Below are 18,521 nucleotides of genomic sequence, written 5' to 3'. Positions count from 1 at the left end.
GACGGAGGCCCTTCAAGCTGTGCCCTGTCCCCAGCCACTGGGCATCCTGTCCATTCTGGAGGAGGAGTGTATGTTCCCCAAGGCCTCAGATGCCAGCTTCCGGGCCAAGCTCTATGATAACCACGCGGGGAAGTCACCCAATTTCCAGCAGCCACGGCCCGACAAGAAGCGCAAATACCAGGCCCACTTTGAGGTGGTCCACTATGCCGGCGTGGTAGGTACCTGTTGAAACCCCAGCTCTTGACCTCTCTGCTCCCTCTTCCGGGTTCCCCCACCTCAGTTCAGCCCCCGTCGGGTCTCTGGCAGGTGCCTTACAGCATCGTGGGCTGGCTGGAAAAAAACAAGGATCCACTGAATGAGACGGTGGTCCCCATCTTCCAAAAGTCACAGAACAAGCTCTTGGCTACTCTCTACGAGAACTATGCTGGCTCCTGCTCTAGTGAGTACAGAGGGATGAGATTCTGTAGGGGACTCACAGAGGGATGTCCCTTGGAGTGACTGGTCCCATGTCTCTCCTAGCCGAGCCCCCCAAGTCTGGGGTGAAAGAGAAGCGTAGGAAGGCAGCATCATTCCAGACGGTGTCCCAGCTACACAAGGTGAGGCCCAGTCTAGGCCTCGTGCAGGCCCTCACCCTGCCGCCCCCACCCCGTCCCGGCTCCCTGCTCTGTCCCCTGCACCCTGGGCGGGCGGCCGTTAAGACTTGCAGTGATGTTTAATTCCTCTCCACGTGAACATCACAGCAAGTCTGTGCTGCTTCCCGTCCCCATGCTGCCTGGGCAGGGTTTGGGGGGGATGGGGCCGGAGCCACAGGGACTGGGTGGGGGAGTGAGGACTTTGGTGATGGTAATGGGGACCCAGTCAAACAGAAGAGGGCAAAGGGTCACAAGGAGCAGAGTGAAGGGCAGCACTGCAGAGACACGCTTAGGCGCCTGCTGCGCAGTCCTTAAGGGGCTCGTCCACTGCGGTTTCCAATTCTGCTTCTCTGCCCTCTTGTGCTTTCTCCCCTCTCCTCACCCCCAGGAGAACCTCAACAAGCTGATGACCAACCTGCGGGCCACACAGCCCCACTTTGTCCGCTGCATTGTCCCCAACGAGAACAAGACCCCAGGTAGTCACCCCAGGGTGGGTTGGTGGCATGGGGGCACACTGGAGGGAGGGGACAGGGCAGACTGGAAGCTGGGTCTTGCCCCCTCCACAGGGCCTGCTCAGCCTCAAAGTGAGGCCTGTGTCTGGACTCCTCGTCTTTTCTGGGGCATGAAGTTGTGTCCATTGACCTCTAATCTTTTCCTTTAACCCCCACCACGTCCAGGGGTCATGGATGCCTTCTTGGTGCTACACCAGCTGCGCTGCAATGGGGTTCTGGAGGGGATCCGGATCTGCCGACAAGGATTCCCCAACAGGGTGCTTTACGCTGACTTCCGGCAGCGGTGGGTGTCTCCCTGCCCCAGCCCTGGCTCCTCCCCAGCTCCAGCCTGAGGGGGTGGAAAGGCACTGAGGAGGATGCAGGGGGACTGGGGAGGGGGCCAGAAGGTATCCCAGTGGGAGATGCTGATGGCTGAGACCTGGGGGTGGGCGGTGGGCTGGGGGAGAAGTGAACAGGCTCAGGGTAAATATTGGAGGTGCAGCCAACAGGCCTTGCTACTGATGAATTGGATGTGGAATAAGAAAGAAAAAGAAAAGACAAGGGTGACTTCTGGTTGTTTGGCCTGAGCAACTGGGGAGTTGGTGGTAGATGTACTGAGAAACCAAGATAGGATTTTAAAAATTTTGTGGGGAAGTAGGAGGAGAGTGGATTGAGCTCTACTTTGAACATGTCAACTTTGTAATGTCTCCAGCAGGGAATTCCCTGGTAGTGCAGTGGTTCGGACTCCGCGCTCTCACTGCTGAGCGCCCAGGCGTTCGACCCCTAGTCGGGGAACTAAAATCCCACAAGCCACACAGCATGGCCGGAAAAAAAAAGAAATGTCTCCAGCAGATAGGAAAGTTGAGGGGGAGATTGGAGTTGTTAGTCTGGAGCTCAAGGGTCGGGGGGCAGGCAGAGCTGGATGTGGATTTGGGAGTTGAATGAGGGTTCACGTGGACTAGACTTTATGTAATGGCTGGCACCAAGTGAGGGCTCAGTCCGTGGTGTTAGCCCCTCTGCCTTCCCTTTATAGGTTTGATTTTTGTCAGGCTGCGATCGTGCACAGTTCCCTCCCTTCAGAAGTAACTGGGGCCATCCACGCTGACCGTTATACTTGTGTTTCCATACAAATATTGTACACATGGGTGCACACACACGTTCTCTTTGGTTTTCCCTGTAACTATATGTCTTGGAGATTGTTCCTTATGAATAGACATAAGTCTGCATCATCATCCTTTTTTTAAAAAAAAATTAAGACTTTCTTTTTTTAGAGCAGTTTTAGGTTCATAGCAAAATTGAGGGGAAGGCACAGAGATTTCCCATAAGCCCCTTCCCCCACACGTGCACAGCCTCCCCCGTCATCAGCATCTCCCACCAGAGTGGGACATTTGTTACAGCTGATGAGCGCACACTGACACATCCTAATCACCCAGAGTCCATAGTTTCCATTACAGTTCACACTTGGTGTTGTACATTCTAGGGCTTTGGATAAATGTAATGACACATGCAGCAGCATCCATTTTGTTATGGCAGTAAAATATCCCATAATCCAGTGTACCGTACTTTGTTCATCAGTCCCTCAGTAAGGGGCCTTTTTGTGTTTCTAGGGTTTTGCCTTCACAGTGTGGTCACGACAGCCTGACCCGCACAGCCCTGTACACATGTGCAAGTGTGTCCCCTTTAGAAGTGGATGTGCCAGAACCCTCGCTCTTGTTGATTAGAATTCTCTCCCAAATGTTTCTTCAGTTTGTGATACGCTGTAACACATCACCTTCTTTACTTTTTTTGGCCTTCTGAGAAAAATGATAAATTATTAAAAATTATAAACTAAAAAATTATAAAAGTGCTGTATGCCTTCTGCAAATGCTGCAGGCTCTTAAAGAACTTAACTACTGAATGCATTTAAATGCTACCCAAGCTTTTTTTTTTTCAATTTAAAAAAAAAATCATTTATTTATTTATTTATTTATTTTTTGCTGTGTTGGGTCTTCATTTCTGTGCAAGGGCTTTCTCCAGTTGCGGCGAGCAGGGGCCACTCCTCATCACGGTGCGCGGGCCTCTCACCGTTGCAGCCTCTCTTGCTGCGGAGCACAAGCTCCAGACGTGCAGGCTCAGTAGTTGTGGCTCATGGGCCCAGCCGCTCCACGGCATGTGGGATCTTCCCAGACCAGGGCTCGAACCCGTGTCCCCCGCATTGGCAGGCAGATTGTCAACTACTGCGCCACCAGGGAAGCCCCTAAATGCTACCCAAGTTTTTAAAGCTGAGTATGCCCAGTCCTCCAGTGTCACAAGGCCGTCCCCCACCAGCCTGTTCAGAGGGTGCCCCCCTGGAGCCTCTGCTCTGGCCTCTGAGGGGCCAGCCTCTTCAGTCATCGGCTCCCTGCCCAGCACCCTCCTCTCCAGCCCTTCCCCGCTCCCCCAGGTACCGCATCCTGAACCCCAGCGCCATCCCGGACGACACCTTCATGGACGGCAGGAAGGCCACAGAGAAGCTGCTGGCATCACTGGACATCGACCACACCCAGTACCAGTTTGGCCATACCAAGGTCAGGGCACAAGGGAATTAGGGCGCTGGACCGGATGTGGGTAGTCACACTGCAGGGGCCACGCAGGCGACTGAGGGTTACACCTACCGCCCACACCCCAGGTGTTCTTCAAGGCTGGGCTTCTAGGCGTCTTGGAGGAGCTTCGTGACCAGCGTCTGGCCAAGGTCCTGACACTGCTGCAGGCACGGAGCCGGGGCCGCCTCATGCGCCTCGAGTACCAGCGCCTGCTTGGAGGCAGGTGGGTGTCGGAAGGGGGTGGGGGGGATGTGGGGGTACAGCCACTGTCCCCCAGCTCGCAGAACCCTCTGAACCCAGACTCTCTGAACCCTGTCATACTGTCCTGTGGGTCAGATTTCTCCATGTGGCTGCCTGCGTGCCTCCCAAGGGGCAAGGCTGTGGTTTGTGCCCCGCAGCCCCCAGCTACCACTTCCTCACCTCAGAAGTTGGGGTGAGAGAACCTGCCTGTACTCCAGGCCATCCCAGAGTGTGGCCCGGAGTAGTAATAAGGGCATCTAGTATTTCCCAAGACTCTTAAGTGCCAAGCCCTGGGCAAGATACTTTATTTGAAGTTATCTCGGTTAAAGTACAGGACAGTCCTGAGAGGTAGGTGCCATGATCGTGTCTGTTCACTAGAGGGGGTGTCTGAGCAGAGGGAGCCTGTCCGCTGGCTTGTGGCGGGAGGTGGGAGGCTGGGATGTGAGCCCAGGCAGTCTGACCCTATATAAGAGCCCAGTAGCTTAACCGCTCCTGGTGTCTTCAGGACACTTGCAGGGGCCATTCAGGGCTCCTGAGCTCCCGCCCTGGAGGCAGACCTGTGTGACCTTGGGCCTCACCCTCAAGCTCGCCTGTAAAGCAGAGGATTAGGACCTACTTGAGAGGCTGTTGGGAAGGTTAACGTGGTCCCACGCTAAAGTGCTCAGTGCAATGTCCGGCCCAGGGTAGGTGCTCAGGGACACCTGCTCAGGGCCCAGGGACAGCATCGGGGCTGTCACTATGAAGGGGCGGCACTGAACCTGCTGGCCACCTGTGGCTGCCCCTCCCCAGGGATGCCCTGTTCACCATCCAGTGGAACATCCGCGCCTTCAACGCCGTCAAGAACTGGTCGTGGATGAAGCTCTTTTTCAAGATGAAGCCACTACTACGCTCGGCGCAGGCTGAGGAGGAGCTGGCGGCCCTGCGGGCGGAGCTGCGGGGGCTGCGAGGGGCACTGGCCACAGCCGAGGCCAAGCGCCAGGAGCTAGAGGAGACGCACGTCAGCGTCACCCAGGAGAAGAACGACCTGGCCCTGCAGCTGCAGGCAGTGAGTAGGGGAGGGGCAGGGCTTCCTTCTGCGACTTGGTGCCCCCTGGCCCCCAGCCCCCTCAGAGAACCCCAGGCCGCTCTGAGAAAATACCATAACCAGATCCCCAGCCAGGGCGGACCTGGCGTGCTCTGGGTGCTCAGGCCTCACCCGGGTCTTTCTTCTTATTCCGGAGGCTCATGGGCTTGTGCCCGTGTGCAGCCTCCCATGTTCCCAACCTCCCCACCCAGTCTATGCACGTGTCCTAATGCTCCCACGCCTTGTGCCCCCATGGCTTCCTGCAAAGCTACAGCGTAGCCCCATCTCCCCAACTCTCCCCTCCTCTCCATCCCCGAGACAGCCCCATGCTCCCTTCTCTGGTTAAGGGCCACGGGAACCCAGGCAGCAGGTAACAGTAACAACCAGAAGGTAGAGATCAAGGGTCTGGATCCTCCCCGAGTCCACACAGCCATTCCTTCCTTCAGCAAATACTTTTGAGTGTCAGGCCCCATGGAAGCTCTGGAGATACATTGGTGGGAGAACAGACAGGCCTGTGCTCACAGATTCACCTGCTAGAGCAGGAGACGTTATGCAGCCAGGTAGTGAGGAAACAGTGATGGCAGAGAACCTGAGCCCTCCGTGGCCGTGCAGGGCTCTCCCCACCCCCTCAGCCCAGTGTGGGCAGAGCTGGCAGTTGGCTTCCCCGCTAGAGCCCTTGTTTGGGCCTTACTCTGGGTTGCCCCCAGCCTGTCTAACGTTCCCCTCTTGCTGCCCCGTCCATCCCTCTACCTGAGTCCTTATCCCACCATACTTGAACGCCTTCAGGGCCAAGAGCAGGTCTTCGGCATTCCTTGGTCCCGGAGCCCAAATGAGCGTGTGTCCAACCTCTGCACGGACAGATGAACTTGCTTTCCGGGGCCTGGCCTGGTGTCCCTGAGCTGCCTTGATCCTGCCCCATTCCCCGTGTCCCCCTCCAGGAGCAGGAAAACCTGGCGGATGCCGAGGAGCGCTGCCACTTGCTCATCAAGTCCAAGGTGCAGCTGGAGGCGAAGGTGAAGGAGCTGAGCGAGCGGCTGGAGGATGAGGAGGAGGTGAATGCTGACCTGGCTGCCCGCCGGCGCAAGCTGGAAGATGAGTGCACAGAGCTCAAGAAGGACATTGATGACCTGGAGCTGACGCTGGCCAAGGCCGAGAAGGAGAAGCAAGCCACGGAGAATAAGGTGTGGGCCGGGCCGGCTGTGGCCTTGGGCAGGTGTCTTCCTCTCTGTGGGCCTCAATTTCCTCATCTGTCAAATGCCGCTGTTAATAGCAGCACTTCCCTCATTAGGGCAGGTGAGGATTCAGTGTGTAACTAGCCTGTGCTGGCGCTCGCCACTGGGCCTCGCCTGTAGTAGGTGCTCAGCAAATGCTAGTGATTGTCATCCACTAGCTCCATGTCCCCCGGGTGCCTTCCCTCATTGAACCATCCCAAGAGCTCAGGTGGTTCAAAGACTTGGGGTACTGACTCCCTCACACAGGAGGGGAAAGTGGGGCTCAGCAGGGTAAGCCGTTTACTCAGGTTCTCACAGGTGCTCCCCAAGGAAGGCAGGACTAGGAAACAGCTGCTTAAACACCTGTGAATCCCCAAAATAGCTGGTGTCTGTTGATCTCTCACTCTGGGCCGGACACTGTGCACAGGGCTTTGTGAGCATTTGCTCATTCATCCCTCGAGGAAGACGCTATAATCACCCCTTAAGGATGAAGAAGTTGAGGCTCAGGATGAAGTGACTTGCCCAAGGTTCCCTGGCTTGAAGGGGATGGTTGCTGTGACATGGTGTGGCGGCCACTCAGACCAGAGTGCGGGGGAGGCATCCCCGTGGTGACCTTGGCCCTGACAGGTGAAGAACCTGACGGAGGAGATGTCGGCGCTGGACGAGTCGGTGGCCCGGCTGACGAAGGAGAAGAAGGCCTTGCAGGAGGCCCACCAGCAGGCCCTGGGCGACCTGCAGGCTGAGGAGGACCGTGTGAGCGCACTGGCCAAGGCCAAGACCCGCCTGGAGCAGCAGGTGGAAGACGTAAGTCGGGGCCACGGCAGCGGCTGTGCGGTGGGGCCGGGACAGCCGGGACAGTGCAGAGCCCATCCACCCCGTCCTGCCCACAGCTGGAGTGCTCCCTGGAGCAGGAGAAGAAGCTGCGCGTGGACACAGAGCGGGCCAAACGCAAGCTCGAGGGTGACCTGAAACTGACGCAGGAGTCGGTGACGGATGCTGCCCAGGACAAGCAGCAGCTGGAGGAGAAGCTCCAGAAGTAGGCGTTGGGGGGGCCCGCAGCCCTGACCTCCTGGCCACAGGGGGCTTCCTGAACCTGCACCCCGCTTCTCATCCCCCTGGACTCTAGTCAGTTCTGCATCACAGCAGAGGTTGAACCCTAGGGTGTAGGGGGTCACCAAGGGCCAGGATCTGGGGCCGGGGCTTGAGAGGGAACACAGGGATGAGGTCACTTAGGGCTGCTCCGGGCGAGGTCCCTCAGTCAGCGAGTGTGCTGGGGGCGGGTACGGAGGGGCCCCAGGCAGGTGGATGGGAGTTAGGCCCTGGGCCGGCTCATGCCCACCCTGTGACCTCCAGAAAGGACTCCGAGCTGAGTCAGCTGAACCTTCGAGTGGAGGACGAGCAGCTCCTTGGGGCCCAGCTGCAGAAGAAGATCAAGGAGCTGCAGGTGTGCGGGGGGACGGGGTGGGCGGAGACCCGGATCGGAGGCCCTTGGGGGTGACACTGCCGCCTGCGCATCCCCAGTCTCGGGCGGAGGCGCTGGAAGAGGAGCTGGAGGCCGAGCGGGCAGCCCGGGCCCGCGTGGAAAAGCAGCGGGCAGAGGAAGCCCGGGAGCTGGCGGAGCTGAGCGAGCGGCTGGAGGAGGCGGGCGGCGCGTCCGCGGGGCGGCGCGAGGGCTGCCGGAAGCACGAGGCCGAGCTGGGGCGGCTGCGGCGGGAACTGGAGGAGGCGGCCCTGCGGCACGAGGCCACAGTGGCTGCGCTGCGGCGCAAGCAGGCGGAGAGCGCGGCCGAGCTGGGCGAGCAGGCGGACAGTCTGCAGCGGGCGCGGCAGAAGCTGGAAAAGGAGAAGAGCGAGCTCCGCATGGAGGTGGACGATCTGGGCGCCAGCGTGGAGACTCTGGCCCGCGGCAAGGTGCCTGCCTCCTTCCTGATCCCGACCTCTGACCCGACTCTAGCAGCCTATCCTGACCGAACCCCTTCTGACTCCAGCAGCTGACCCCTGACCACCCGCTGCCAATCTGACTCCATACTAGTCCTGGCCCTGCACCCGATCGGGACCCCTGACCGATTCACCTGACACCCAGCCTGAACCCCACACCAGTCCTGACCTCAAACCCTACCCTCTAAACTCTGTGCCCTGACTCCAGGGGATTTTTGACCCAGCATCCAATTCCACCTTCTCAGTCCTTGACCTCTGAATTCTGACCTCATACCTGTCCTGACTCTGTTCCTGTCCTGAATCCCAGCACCCAACCCTGACCCCTGACCTTTGTACCACCTAAGCTTGACAGCTGACCTCTGACCAGTGTCCCCGGCCGACTTCAGACTCTAGTATCCTAACCTCACCTTGACCCACTGGCCTTGGGACTACTACAGCCCTCTCTCACTTCTGACACTCATCTTTTAAGCCATAGTCCAGCAATAGAATCTCGGACCCTGAACGTGGTGTTCTGTTCTCCCTCTGATTCCTGGGCATGTGTCTAGCCTGCTAGTTCCCGACTCCGGGTCCCCGTCTCTGACTGGCAGCCCTGTGAGTCAAAAACTTTTTCTGATCCCTGACCCCGGATCCCAGGCTAGTGCAGAGAAGCTGTGCCGGGCCTATGAGGATCAGCTGAGCGAGGCCAAGATCAAGGTGGAGGAGCTGCAGCGGCAACTGGCAGATGCCAGCACCCAGCGGGGGCGGCTACAAGCCGAGAGTGGTGAGGCCGGGGGCTTGGCTGGGCCACAGTGGGGCTCGGTGCTGCCCCTCACCCACCTGACCTGCCGGCTCGCCCCTTGGCCTGCAGGGGAGCTGAGCCGCCTGCTGGAGGAGAAGGAGTCTCTGATTAGCCAGCTGAGCCGTGGGAAGGCCTTGGCCACCCAGAGCCTGGAGGAACTGCGGCGGCAGCTGGAGGAGGAGAGCAAGGTGGGCCAGCCATTGGCTGCCACAGAGCAGGCGGTGTGGGCACAGGGCCACTGGCCCGGCCCGATGCTGAGGTCACTGGGCTCTCTGCAGGCCAAGAGCGCGCTGGCCCATGCCGTGCAGGCTTCGCGGCATGACTGTGACCTCCTGCGGGAGCAGCACGAGGAGGAGGCTGAAGCCCAGGCCGAGCTGCAGCGGCTGCTGTCCAAGGCCAACGCCGAGGTGGCCCAGTGGAGGAGCAAGTACGAGGCAGATGCCATCCAGAGGACCGAGGAACTGGAGGAGGCCAAGTGAGTGCCTTGCCGGCCAGGCCGTCACCACACAGGGACGGCGCCTGCACCTCTGAGCTGTCAGGGGTGAGGGGAGATGCAGGGCTCAGCTATGCATCCAGATCCTGTCTGCTCCCGTGGCCTAGAAAGAAGCTGGCACTGCGGCTGCAGGAGGCAGAGGCGGGGGTAGAGGCCGCTCATGCCAAGTGCTCGTCGCTGGAGAAGGCCAAGCTGCGGCTGCAGACAGAGTCGGAGGATGTGACCCTGGAGCTGGAGCGGGCGACCTCAGCGGCCGCGGCGCTGGACAAGAAGCAGCGGCACTTGGAGCGGGCGCTGGAGGAGCGGCGGCGGCAGGAGGAGGAGGGGCAGCAGGAGCTGGAGGCGGCCCAGAGGGAGGCCCGCAGCCTGGGCACGGAGCTCTTCCGGCTGCGGCACAGCCACGAGGAGGCTCTCGAGGCCATGGAGACGCTCAGGCGGGAGAACAAGAACCTGCAGGGTATGACCCACCCCAGGGTCAGAGCCGCTCTGGGGTCACTGGGAGTCCCTCAGGGTCACACCGGGTGATGCGGTTGGAGCATGAGCCGTGGGGGTGGCCCCTCAGTGCCCTGTCCACTCTGCAGAGGAGATCAGTGACCTCACAGACCAGGTCAGCCTCAGCGGGAAGAGCATCCAGGAGCTGGAGAAAGCCAAGAAGGCACTGGAAGGGGAGAAGAGCGAGCTCCAGGCCGCGCTGGAGGAGGCCGAGGTCAGGGGCGGGGTGGACACTGACCCACTGCTCCCTGGCCTCCCCTCTCAACACACACTCACGGCCCCACCACCATACTATCTGCTCTGCGCCCCCAGGGGGCCCTGGAGCTGGAGGAGACCAAGACTCTGCGGATCCAGCTGGAGCTTTCCCAGGTCAAGGCTGAGGTGGACCGGAAACTGGCGGAGAAAGACGAGGAGTGCACTAACCTGAGGTGCGGGGCCGGGCTGTCCCTCCTCCCCGGGCCGACAGCCTCTCCCATCCCAACCACCTGAGAGCAGAAAGGCAGGTGATGTTGGCTGAGCCCCACTGTGTGGGGGACTGGCACAGACACCTTATGCCCCCATACCCACGACCGTCTCAGGTGGGGACTATCGTCCACAGTTTGGAGGTGAACCTCGGAGAGGCCAGAGGACTTGCCCAAGGTTACACAGTGGGGGTAGAGCCAGAGTTCAGTCCCTGTCTGTCTGCTCTGGGGCCTCACTCTTGCCTGTGAAATTGCTCTGATGGGCAACAGGCAGGCAGACACAAGGGGCTTGAAACCGGGGAGAGATCAGTCATTTATTCCCCAACTGGCTTCACGTCTCCAGTGTTCCCTGCGTGTCTGCAAGCAAGTCCCTCGCAGGCCACGACCCTTCCTTTCATCCCTCCTAACTACAGGCGCAACCACCAGCGGGCAGTGGAGTCCCTGCAGGCCTCCTTGGATGCAGAGACTCGGGCCCGCAATGAGGCGCTGCGGCTCAAGAAGAAGATGGAGGGCGACCTCAATGACCTGGAGCTGCAGCTGGGCCACGCCACCCGCCAGGCCACGGAGGCACAGGCCGCCACGCGGCTGCTGCAGGCCCAACTCAAGGAGGAGCAGGCGGGGCGGGATGAGGAGCAGCGGCTGGCGGCCGAGCTCCACGAGCAGGCACAGGCCCTGGAGCGGCGGGCCGCCCTGCTGGCCGCGGAGCTGGAAGAGCTGCGGGCCGCCCTGGAGCAGGGCGAGCGCAGCCGACGGCTAGCGGAACAGGAGCTGCTGGAGGCCACCGAGCGCCTCAGCCTCCTGCATTCGCAGGTGAGGACGGGGGTCACAGGGATGCAAGGGGCGGGGTCCTGAAGGCCGACTCTAAAGCCCTGCCCCCTCCTTCAGAACACTGGCCTCCTGAGCCAGAAGAAGAAGTTAGAGGTGGATTTGGCCCAGCTGAGCGGGGAGGCAGAGGAGGCTGCCCAGGAAAGGCGGGAAGCCGAGGAGAAGGCCAAGAAGGCCATCACTGACGTGAGGCTGGGCCGGGACTGTGGGGGCCCCGAGCAGAGCCCGAAGGGACTTTCACCCCCGACCACGCCACCTCCTCCCGCACAGGCAGCCATGATGGCAGAGGAGCTGCAAAAGGAGCAGGACACAAGCGCACACCTGGAACGGATGAAGAAGACTCTGGAGCAGACGGTGCGGGAGCTGCAGGCCCGGCTTGAGGAGGCAGAACAAGCCGCCCTCCGTGGTGGGAAGAAGCAGGTGCAGAAGCTGGAGGCCAAGGTGTGTGCGGCCCTCCCAGTCCCTTGCTCTGCAGGGTGGGCCACCCGAGGGCAGGCTGAGGGCACCAGGCCCACTGGCTGGCTGCTCGCAGGTGCGGGGGCTGGAGGCCGAGCTCGACGCAGAACAGAAGCAGCACGCCGAGGCCCTCAAGGGGGTGCGGAAACACGAGCGCCGGGTCAAGGAGCTCACGTACCAGGTGGGTGACCAGGTCCACCTGGGGGGGCAGCCCTGGAGCTGGCCTGGTTCGGGGAAGACCTGAACCCCCTTTGCCTGCCCAGGCTGAGGAGGACAGGAAGAACCTGGCTCGCATGCAGGACCTGGTGGACAAGCTGCAGAGCAAGGTCAAGAGCTACAAACGTCAGTGTGAAGAGGCGGTGAGTACACGGGGGTCTGAGGATGCCTGTGGTCACCCAACTTCTTCAGCTGGCCCCAGGCTCCGCAGCCAGGTGGGATGCCAGCAGCCGGTCAGGCCTGCTCCATCGCTGGGCCGTGGATTCCCCCGTGTTGGCTTTGTGTGTAGGTTGGGACAGTGACCCCACTGCCCAGCAAGAAGACAGACACCTTTCTAACAGCTCCGGCAAGACGTGAGACCTAGCTCTGTCTCTGAAGGGACCGCATGCGCCTTCCCCTGCCAGGCAGGTCTGGCACACGGGCACCTCTGCAAGGAGTGGCTCCACCCCCTCCTTCCTGCTGTGGGTACTGGCGAGTGGGGAGGAGGGCCGCGGGCGGTGGTGGTGCAGAGGTGAGGACCCGGAGAAGCCAGCCCCTTCTGGGGGTGCTGACCCTTTGAGTGACCAAAGGGTGAGCAGGCCTGCCTGTGCCCCCAGGAGCAGCAGGCCAACACTAACCTGGCCAAGTATCGCAAGGCCCAGCACGAGCTGGATGACGCGGAGGAGCGGGCAGACATGGCGGAAACCCAGGCCAACAAGCTGCGGGCGCGGACCCGGGACGCCCTGGGCCCCAAGGTGAGGAGTGGTGTGGGGCACCCACCCTGCCCTCCACGTGGGGGGCAGCTCACCCAGGCACGCCTCTCCCCTTAGCATAAGGAGTGACACCTGAGCCCTGGGCTCTGAAGAGGGACACCTGCTGTTTGCCCCACACTGATCCTCTCTTCATCCACCCCTGCTGGAGCCTCGCCACCCCAAGCTCTGCTACACCCTGAATAAACGCCACGTCTGCAGCTCCTACCGGGTTCCTTCTCATTCTTTGGGGTTCAGGAGGGGAGGGGAGCACGTGGTCTCATGGACAAAAGTCAGGTCCACATCAGTCATTTAAAATAAATTCTTTAATAGTCTCCATTTAATTGGTTTATTTGTTGTTAATAAATTGGCAACACACGGAGGGGCCGAGGGTATGCTCCCAGGCAGGCTCCTGCGCGGGGTGGGCTCAGGCAGGAGACGCTGCCCTGGAGCGGGGGGCCGGGGCACAGCCTCCCTGTGCTCCAAGGGATGGAAAGAGAAGGCCCCTCCCACTTCTGGGGGAACCCATGAACACAGCGGCCAATGAGCAAACAGAACCAGAGGAGCTAAAGGAAAACAAAGGAGGCAGGAAGGGAGGGACAGATGGGCAGGCTTGGGGGAAGGTAGCATTCTCTGGTGTCCCCCACCCCTGCCCAAGGGCTCAGAAGCCTTTGCCTGGGTCCAAAGGCCAGGGCAAGCTTGGCTCACAGATTGGGGGAGGGTGCCCATATCTCCCTCCCCACCCCAGGACTGACAGCCAAGAGACCGGGCAGGAGCTCAGACAGAGCTATTTTTAAAAGTCCCCTTACCTCTGGGTGGGCCGGGACCCCAGGGTTCTGAAGGAAGGGTGGGCACAGTGTCCCTGTCCTCGTCATAGAGATCTTGAGGGAACTGAGACTCCCCAATGACCCGGGGCCCTCAGACCCAGGGGCCAAGGGCTTCTAGACGCTCCCTCCCACCAAGCCTGTACCTGAAGACCTGGGGCCGGCGGAGAGCAGCAGGGAGGCGGAGGGGCGGGGGAGGATGCGACAGGGCAGGGCGTGAGGCACACGTACCCACGCTCACCCGCACTGGCCCAGGCCCAGCAGCCTCCCGAGGCCTGGCCCAAGATCACTCCTCGGTGAAGTCCCTGTCTATGTCCATGTAGGGCTCCTCGATGTAACTGACAAGGGCAGAGGGTGACTGGCGGTCCGGGTTCAACAGGATGGACACGGTCTCTTTCCAGTATGAGAAGCTGATGCAGGAGCTCTGGGCAAAGAGAGAGGGGCTGGGCGGGCGCCTGGGGGACACGGGTCAAGCCCAGCACCCCGCGGGGAGGGCCTTCGTAAGGGGACAAAGAGCTGCCTGCCACAGGGTCCAGGCGGGGACCAGGGACCCCAGACGCCCCTCCAAGGGGCCCTGGGTCTGTGTGCCCGCAGCCCGCCCGCCACCCCTCAGGGGCAGGGCACTCACGTTCTCCAGGCAGGTGCTGTCCTTGTCCTTGTGTAGGTAATGCTGCTGCCAGAAGCGCAGCAGGTTGTGGAAGTTGTTGAGCAGGAAGCCAGGGTACTTCTTGCTGTGCTCCATCCGCTGCAGCAGCCGCAGGTACAAGGGCAGCCGCTCTTTCCGTCGGGCCAGCATCAGAATCACCAGGCTGGTGTTCAGGCAGCTGACATTCTCCTGCAAGCACCAGGCCATCCAGGTCACGCACGTGCCGGCAGCCCCAGGGGCCCCGGTGGAGCGGGGGTGCCACTGGGCAGGGAGAACCGTGTCCCTGGCGGAGTCCAGGGGCCACGCACTGCACTGCCCCTGCAGGAAGCTGACCAGAGGACTGGGGAGAGGAACGATGCCGGCATCCTGGCCCAAGTGCCTTCCTGGTCCCTCACCCCACCCCACCCCCATCCCCACCCTGGGATGTTCCCGGTGGGAACGGTATCATCAGTCTAGTTAGAGTCCACTCTTCCTCCAGAATCAGCTCAGGCATCGCTTCTTCCCAGGAGCTTCGATCCCTGGGGCGGCGGGGTGCACGCATCAGATGCAGGTGTCTCACTCCGCTTCACTCAGCACTAGACAGGCAGCTTCCTCAAGTGTCTCAGACTGTTTCATTCACTGTGCATCCCCAGCCCAGGGTCTCGCCTCGGTAAATGTTAGATGAAGGAATGAAAGAACAACCTCTGAGTATTACCCCCATTTTAGAAAAGAGGGGTGTGAAGCTCGGAAAAGGGTCAGCTGCACAGTTATCTGTTGAAGGAGGTGGGAGTCAACATCAGGTCCAACCCCAAAGTCTGCAAAGGAGGCTGGGCTCGGAGAGCACTGGACTGGGAGTCAGAGTTCAGTGCCCATCCTGACTCTGCCCCAAACCATCTGTGACCTTGGAGCCTTGCTCCCTCCCCAGGCCCCTTCTGTAAAATGGGGCACTGATCCCTATTGGAGAAAAGTCCTCAGAATAGCTGGGAGGGTTTCCCAGGAACCAAGGGATGGGTCTCAGGAGATGTATTGGGTTGGCCCAAAAGTTTGTTCAGTTTTAAGTAAAACGACACATTTTTCATTTTCACCAAGAACTTTCGTGAATGTATTCATTAACCAAATGAACTTTTTGGCCAACCCAACACTTCTAGGGTGAAGGTGGCTCTGGGATGAGGGTAACTGCTTCCAATCTCCCTTTCCCTGTGGCAGGTCTGCAGGGCCTCTCACCTGGGTCAGCGTCTGCACGTGGATGATATTGATGAGGCGGAAGAGGAAGGACATCTGTGTGGGCACCTGGGATATGTAGGCAAGCAGGCGGCACTCGGACAGGACCTCTGCAACTAGGGACAGAGAGGCAGAGGTGTGAGCAGCAGGTGTGGAAGCTGGTCTGCGGCTCAGGCCCAGGGGCCTGACACCCAGGCTTCTAGTCAAGCCCCCCTTGGGCTCTGACTCTGAAGCTGGGAGCCCCCACTGTCAAAACCACTACAGGAAAGGTTGGCTGCAGCAGGAACAAACCTCCAGCTGCTCCGCCACCCCGGCTAAAGCCTGCATTCTCACTAGAGCCCCTGCCAGGAGTTTGCTTCCACCTTTTCCTTCGGTCACGTTTGGGGACCGTCTCTCCCAGAGGCCCTCCCCAGGCTTCACCACCTGGGGGCCTCTCATCCCAGGCAAGTCCAGGCCAGGAGAGGAAGGGTGTGTGTTGTTTTTTGCATTTTGCTGGAAACAGTGTCTTTTTTTTTTCACCTGCCATTAAAATGTCACACATGCTTATCAGAGGAAGCGTGGATGATAAAAGTAAAGCCAAGAAAATCACCCTGAGAGCCACCGCCTTGACCCCAACCACGGGGGTGTTTGGTGCAGCTACTTCCAGACACTTCTGTCTCCTTGCTAGAGGCTGGGCGTCTGACACCAATCGCAGCCACACTGGACCGATTCATCGGCATTACGGCTTTTTCTTACCTTTCATGTCCACCTGGTTTTCGAATCGGTCCAGTGACAGAGTGACGCAGCGCACCAGCATGTTGGAGTCCACCAGCGAGCTGTTGATCTGCTTCAGGAACACCTGGAACTGGAGCGGAGGCTGGGCTGACGGGGGTGGTGGGCTCTAGGCTGGAGACAGCCAAGGCCTAGGGCGTGCAGTCACTGCGGCGGGTATCCCCGTACCCTGGCCCAGCTGTTTCCAACAGGAAGACTGAAGCTCGGACAAACCTGTGCCCTGCCCTCACCACCTAATAAGCAGTCCCAGCAAAAGAGCTCAACTCAGACCTTCTGACACTATGTCCAGTGTTTTCTGCACTGAAGGGTCTACTGTCATTTTTACTTCAACTTGTCTGAGCTGGGTTTCTGCCACACACATCCTGTGAGCCTAACACACCGGGCGCAGTCCTGCCCTTCTGGGGCTCATCATGGCACCCAGCACACTGCATCAGACCCATTTCCAAGCCCACCTGCCCACAAGCAGCTGAGACTTTCATCCCTGTGTACCCAGGGTCTAGCACAGTGCCTGGCACACAGCAAGGGCTAATGAATGTTTGTTGACAACTATCCGCTGACTCCCCAGGACTCTGCAATTTAAAACCAGCACCTGAAGACTGGGCTCCAACATAACTTCTGGATGATGTGCCAAACCCCACGGAACCCTGGGTTAGACTTACCTTTGCATCCGTGTTGATGTATTTATTAAATCTCTTGAATGCATCAACATTAAACTTCATCAGCTCCCCCAGGAGGTCAAAGTAGCTCTGGAGCACATCCCGCGACTTGCACTCACTGTCCACAATGCAGTAGAGGATGTGCTGGGGGTGGGAGAGGACAGGGTGAAGGCAGGAAGGCGGCTGATCCCGGGGACCAACAGGCACATATGGCTGCTGCCCCCAGGCTGTGCTCATCTAAGCTGCCCACCGCCAGCCTCCCCCAGCCCTGGCACATAGCTCAGACCACGTGGCATTAGCTTTGAGCAAGCATCCAGGTTGATGGAACCTGCTCCCCTGTCTAGATTCTCATCTGAGGACGCTGGTGGCTCCCAGGGCAGGGCCGGGCCTGACACACCTCACCAGGAAGTCGGGTGTGGGGGGAGGTTGGGCTACGTAGCCACCACCTCTCTTGCTTGCCCAGGTCCGAGCTAAAGTGTCTGCAAGACGGCTAGGCTCTCCAGCTCGCAGGGAGGTGGCCGTCTCCAGAGGTAACACTGGCCACTGCCCGAGCACCGAAGCCATTCAAGTGAAGCACAGGGTTTAAGAACACGAGACACATTTTGACCCCATGGTTTGTCTTTATGTTAATAAAAGAAGTTCACACTAAAGTCAGTGAACTTTTATCAAGAACATAAAGCAATTAACTCCTTGAGAAGGTTTTCTATGACAGTTAAACTGTTTCCTTTTTCATTTTTATTTTCTTGAAGTCGTATATACCAATTTGGATCAGTTCTTTTCCTTACGGATTTTTAAAACAATGCATGGATCAGTTTCTTATTTGTATCCTTTTTTTTTTTTTTTTTTTTTTTACCCAATTGTAACCTTGGACATTTTGCCCTACCTCCCTTCGTAAATTTTGCTTTTTATGGAGGCCATTTTTCAAGAAAGGGAAATTAACTTTTAGTCAGCAGTAAAATATCCTCAGGGTCAAAAGGCCTTGCTGAGCAACTTTACAGACTCCTATAATCCTCCATGGCCACCCCCAGATCCCTCAATCACCCGTTAGGCACCCATGGGGAACCCAGAGTTGACAGCTATGGGGAAGTACCGGGGCGATCTGCACTGGCACTTTACGATAAAGAGATCTGGTCTGCTCTGCCAGCTGTCTAGGTCTCAGGACAGGAAAGCAACACATGGGGCTGGGGAGAGGGACACCCGACACCCTGGCTCCTCCGGGCCATTACCTCCAGAAGGCCTCGCTTCAGCAGGAACATCTGGTCTGCATAGGAGGTGGTCCCTCGGAGGAAACTCTCCACAGCCCGGGCTTGCCAAAACCTGCGACCCAAATGTTGACCCCTGGCCCAGGTGGCTAAGGCTGCCCTCTTCTGGCCCATGTTCTATTCACCAAGGGGCTGGGAGATGTCTGCTGTCTTTTCATTTATCCAACAGACATTTACTGAACGTCTATCTACTAGGCATCGGGGACAGATCGAGGGTCCCCATTGTCAGGGGTCTGACAGCTCAGGGGGGATAGTCCTCCATGTGGTTCGTCTGGAAGGAGCTGTGTCTTGGAGGAGGCAGCATCTAGGATCAAAGGGCCGGCCCTGTGAATCACGTGTGAAAACACACTCTAGCCTCTGCCACTTCAGAGGAACAAGAGGACATGGAAGCGAGGGGCTGGGAATGCATAAGGGAACCTGACAGACCTGTGGACAGACCACCGAGCTCACTTCTGATGGGCTGTCCTAGAGACGAGGTGGCTGATGTTGACTGAGTGGCCCCGGAGGGCAGAGTTGGGATCCATAAGGGGACGTCAGGACAAAGCAGGCTGAGTTGACAGGGGACCCTTGGGGATGG

General features: G+C 59.2%; 2 protein-coding genes across 2 annotated transcripts in view; one reads left to right on the top strand and one right to left on the bottom strand.

Moving 5' to 3' along the window:
- Window positions 1-12,831, top strand: part of MYH7B (myosin heavy chain 7B) — a 39,975-nt gene extending 27,144 nt beyond the window's left edge. The window contains exons 17-42 of the mRNA XM_081256774.1: window positions 35-214; window positions 307-439; window positions 520-596; window positions 1,021-1,108; window positions 1,310-1,427; window positions 3,546-3,669; window positions 3,771-3,907; window positions 4,714-4,969; window positions 5,926-6,168; window positions 6,826-7,002; window positions 7,089-7,234; window positions 7,552-7,642; window positions 7,720-8,109; window positions 8,770-8,896; window positions 8,984-9,102; window positions 9,193-9,389; window positions 9,515-9,864; window positions 9,989-10,113; window positions 10,212-10,327; window positions 10,774-11,170; window positions 11,246-11,371; window positions 11,456-11,626; window positions 11,718-11,822; window positions 11,905-12,000; window positions 12,454-12,591; window positions 12,667-12,831. Of these exons, the coding sequence (XP_081112900.1) occupies window positions 35-214; window positions 307-439; window positions 520-596; window positions 1,021-1,108; window positions 1,310-1,427; window positions 3,546-3,669; window positions 3,771-3,907; window positions 4,714-4,969; window positions 5,926-6,168; window positions 6,826-7,002; window positions 7,089-7,234; window positions 7,552-7,642; window positions 7,720-8,109; window positions 8,770-8,896; window positions 8,984-9,102; window positions 9,193-9,389; window positions 9,515-9,864; window positions 9,989-10,113; window positions 10,212-10,327; window positions 10,774-11,170; window positions 11,246-11,371; window positions 11,456-11,626; window positions 11,718-11,822; window positions 11,905-12,000; window positions 12,454-12,591; window positions 12,667-12,678 (4,239 nt within the window). The 3' untranslated portion in view covers window positions 12,679-12,831. The remainder of the gene's footprint in view (window positions 1-34; window positions 215-306; window positions 440-519; window positions 597-1,020; window positions 1,109-1,309; window positions 1,428-3,545; window positions 3,670-3,770; window positions 3,908-4,713; window positions 4,970-5,925; window positions 6,169-6,825; window positions 7,003-7,088; window positions 7,235-7,551; window positions 7,643-7,719; window positions 8,110-8,769; window positions 8,897-8,983; window positions 9,103-9,192; window positions 9,390-9,514; window positions 9,865-9,988; window positions 10,114-10,211; window positions 10,328-10,773; window positions 11,171-11,245; window positions 11,372-11,455; window positions 11,627-11,717; window positions 11,823-11,904; window positions 12,001-12,453; window positions 12,592-12,666) is intronic.
- A 65-nt stretch (window positions 12,832-12,896) lies between these two features.
- The window catches only part of TRPC4AP (transient receptor potential cation channel subfamily C member 4 associated protein), a 71,557-nt gene continuing 65,932 nt past the window's right edge, over window positions 12,897-18,521 (bottom strand). The window contains exons 13-18 of the mRNA XM_081255125.1: window positions 17,909-17,999; window positions 16,686-16,826; window positions 15,991-16,099; window positions 15,259-15,371; window positions 14,038-14,244; window positions 12,897-13,833 (exon numbers count right to left, since the gene is read on the bottom strand). Coding sequence (XP_081111251.1) covers window positions 13,696-13,833; window positions 14,038-14,244; window positions 15,259-15,371; window positions 15,991-16,099; window positions 16,686-16,826; window positions 17,909-17,999 — 799 coding nt within the window. The 3' untranslated portion in view covers window positions 12,897-13,695. The remainder of the gene's footprint in view (window positions 13,834-14,037; window positions 14,245-15,258; window positions 15,372-15,990; window positions 16,100-16,685; window positions 16,827-17,908; window positions 18,000-18,521) is intronic.

Source organism: Mesoplodon bidens (genome assembly GCF_964165515.1).
Source record: "Mesoplodon bidens genome assembly, chromosome: 15".
NCBI lineage: Eukaryota > Metazoa > Chordata > Mammalia > Artiodactyla > Ziphiidae > Mesoplodon > Mesoplodon bidens.
The sequence above is the reverse complement of the archived record's forward strand: the minus strand, read 5'-3'. Positions and strand labels throughout refer to the sequence as shown.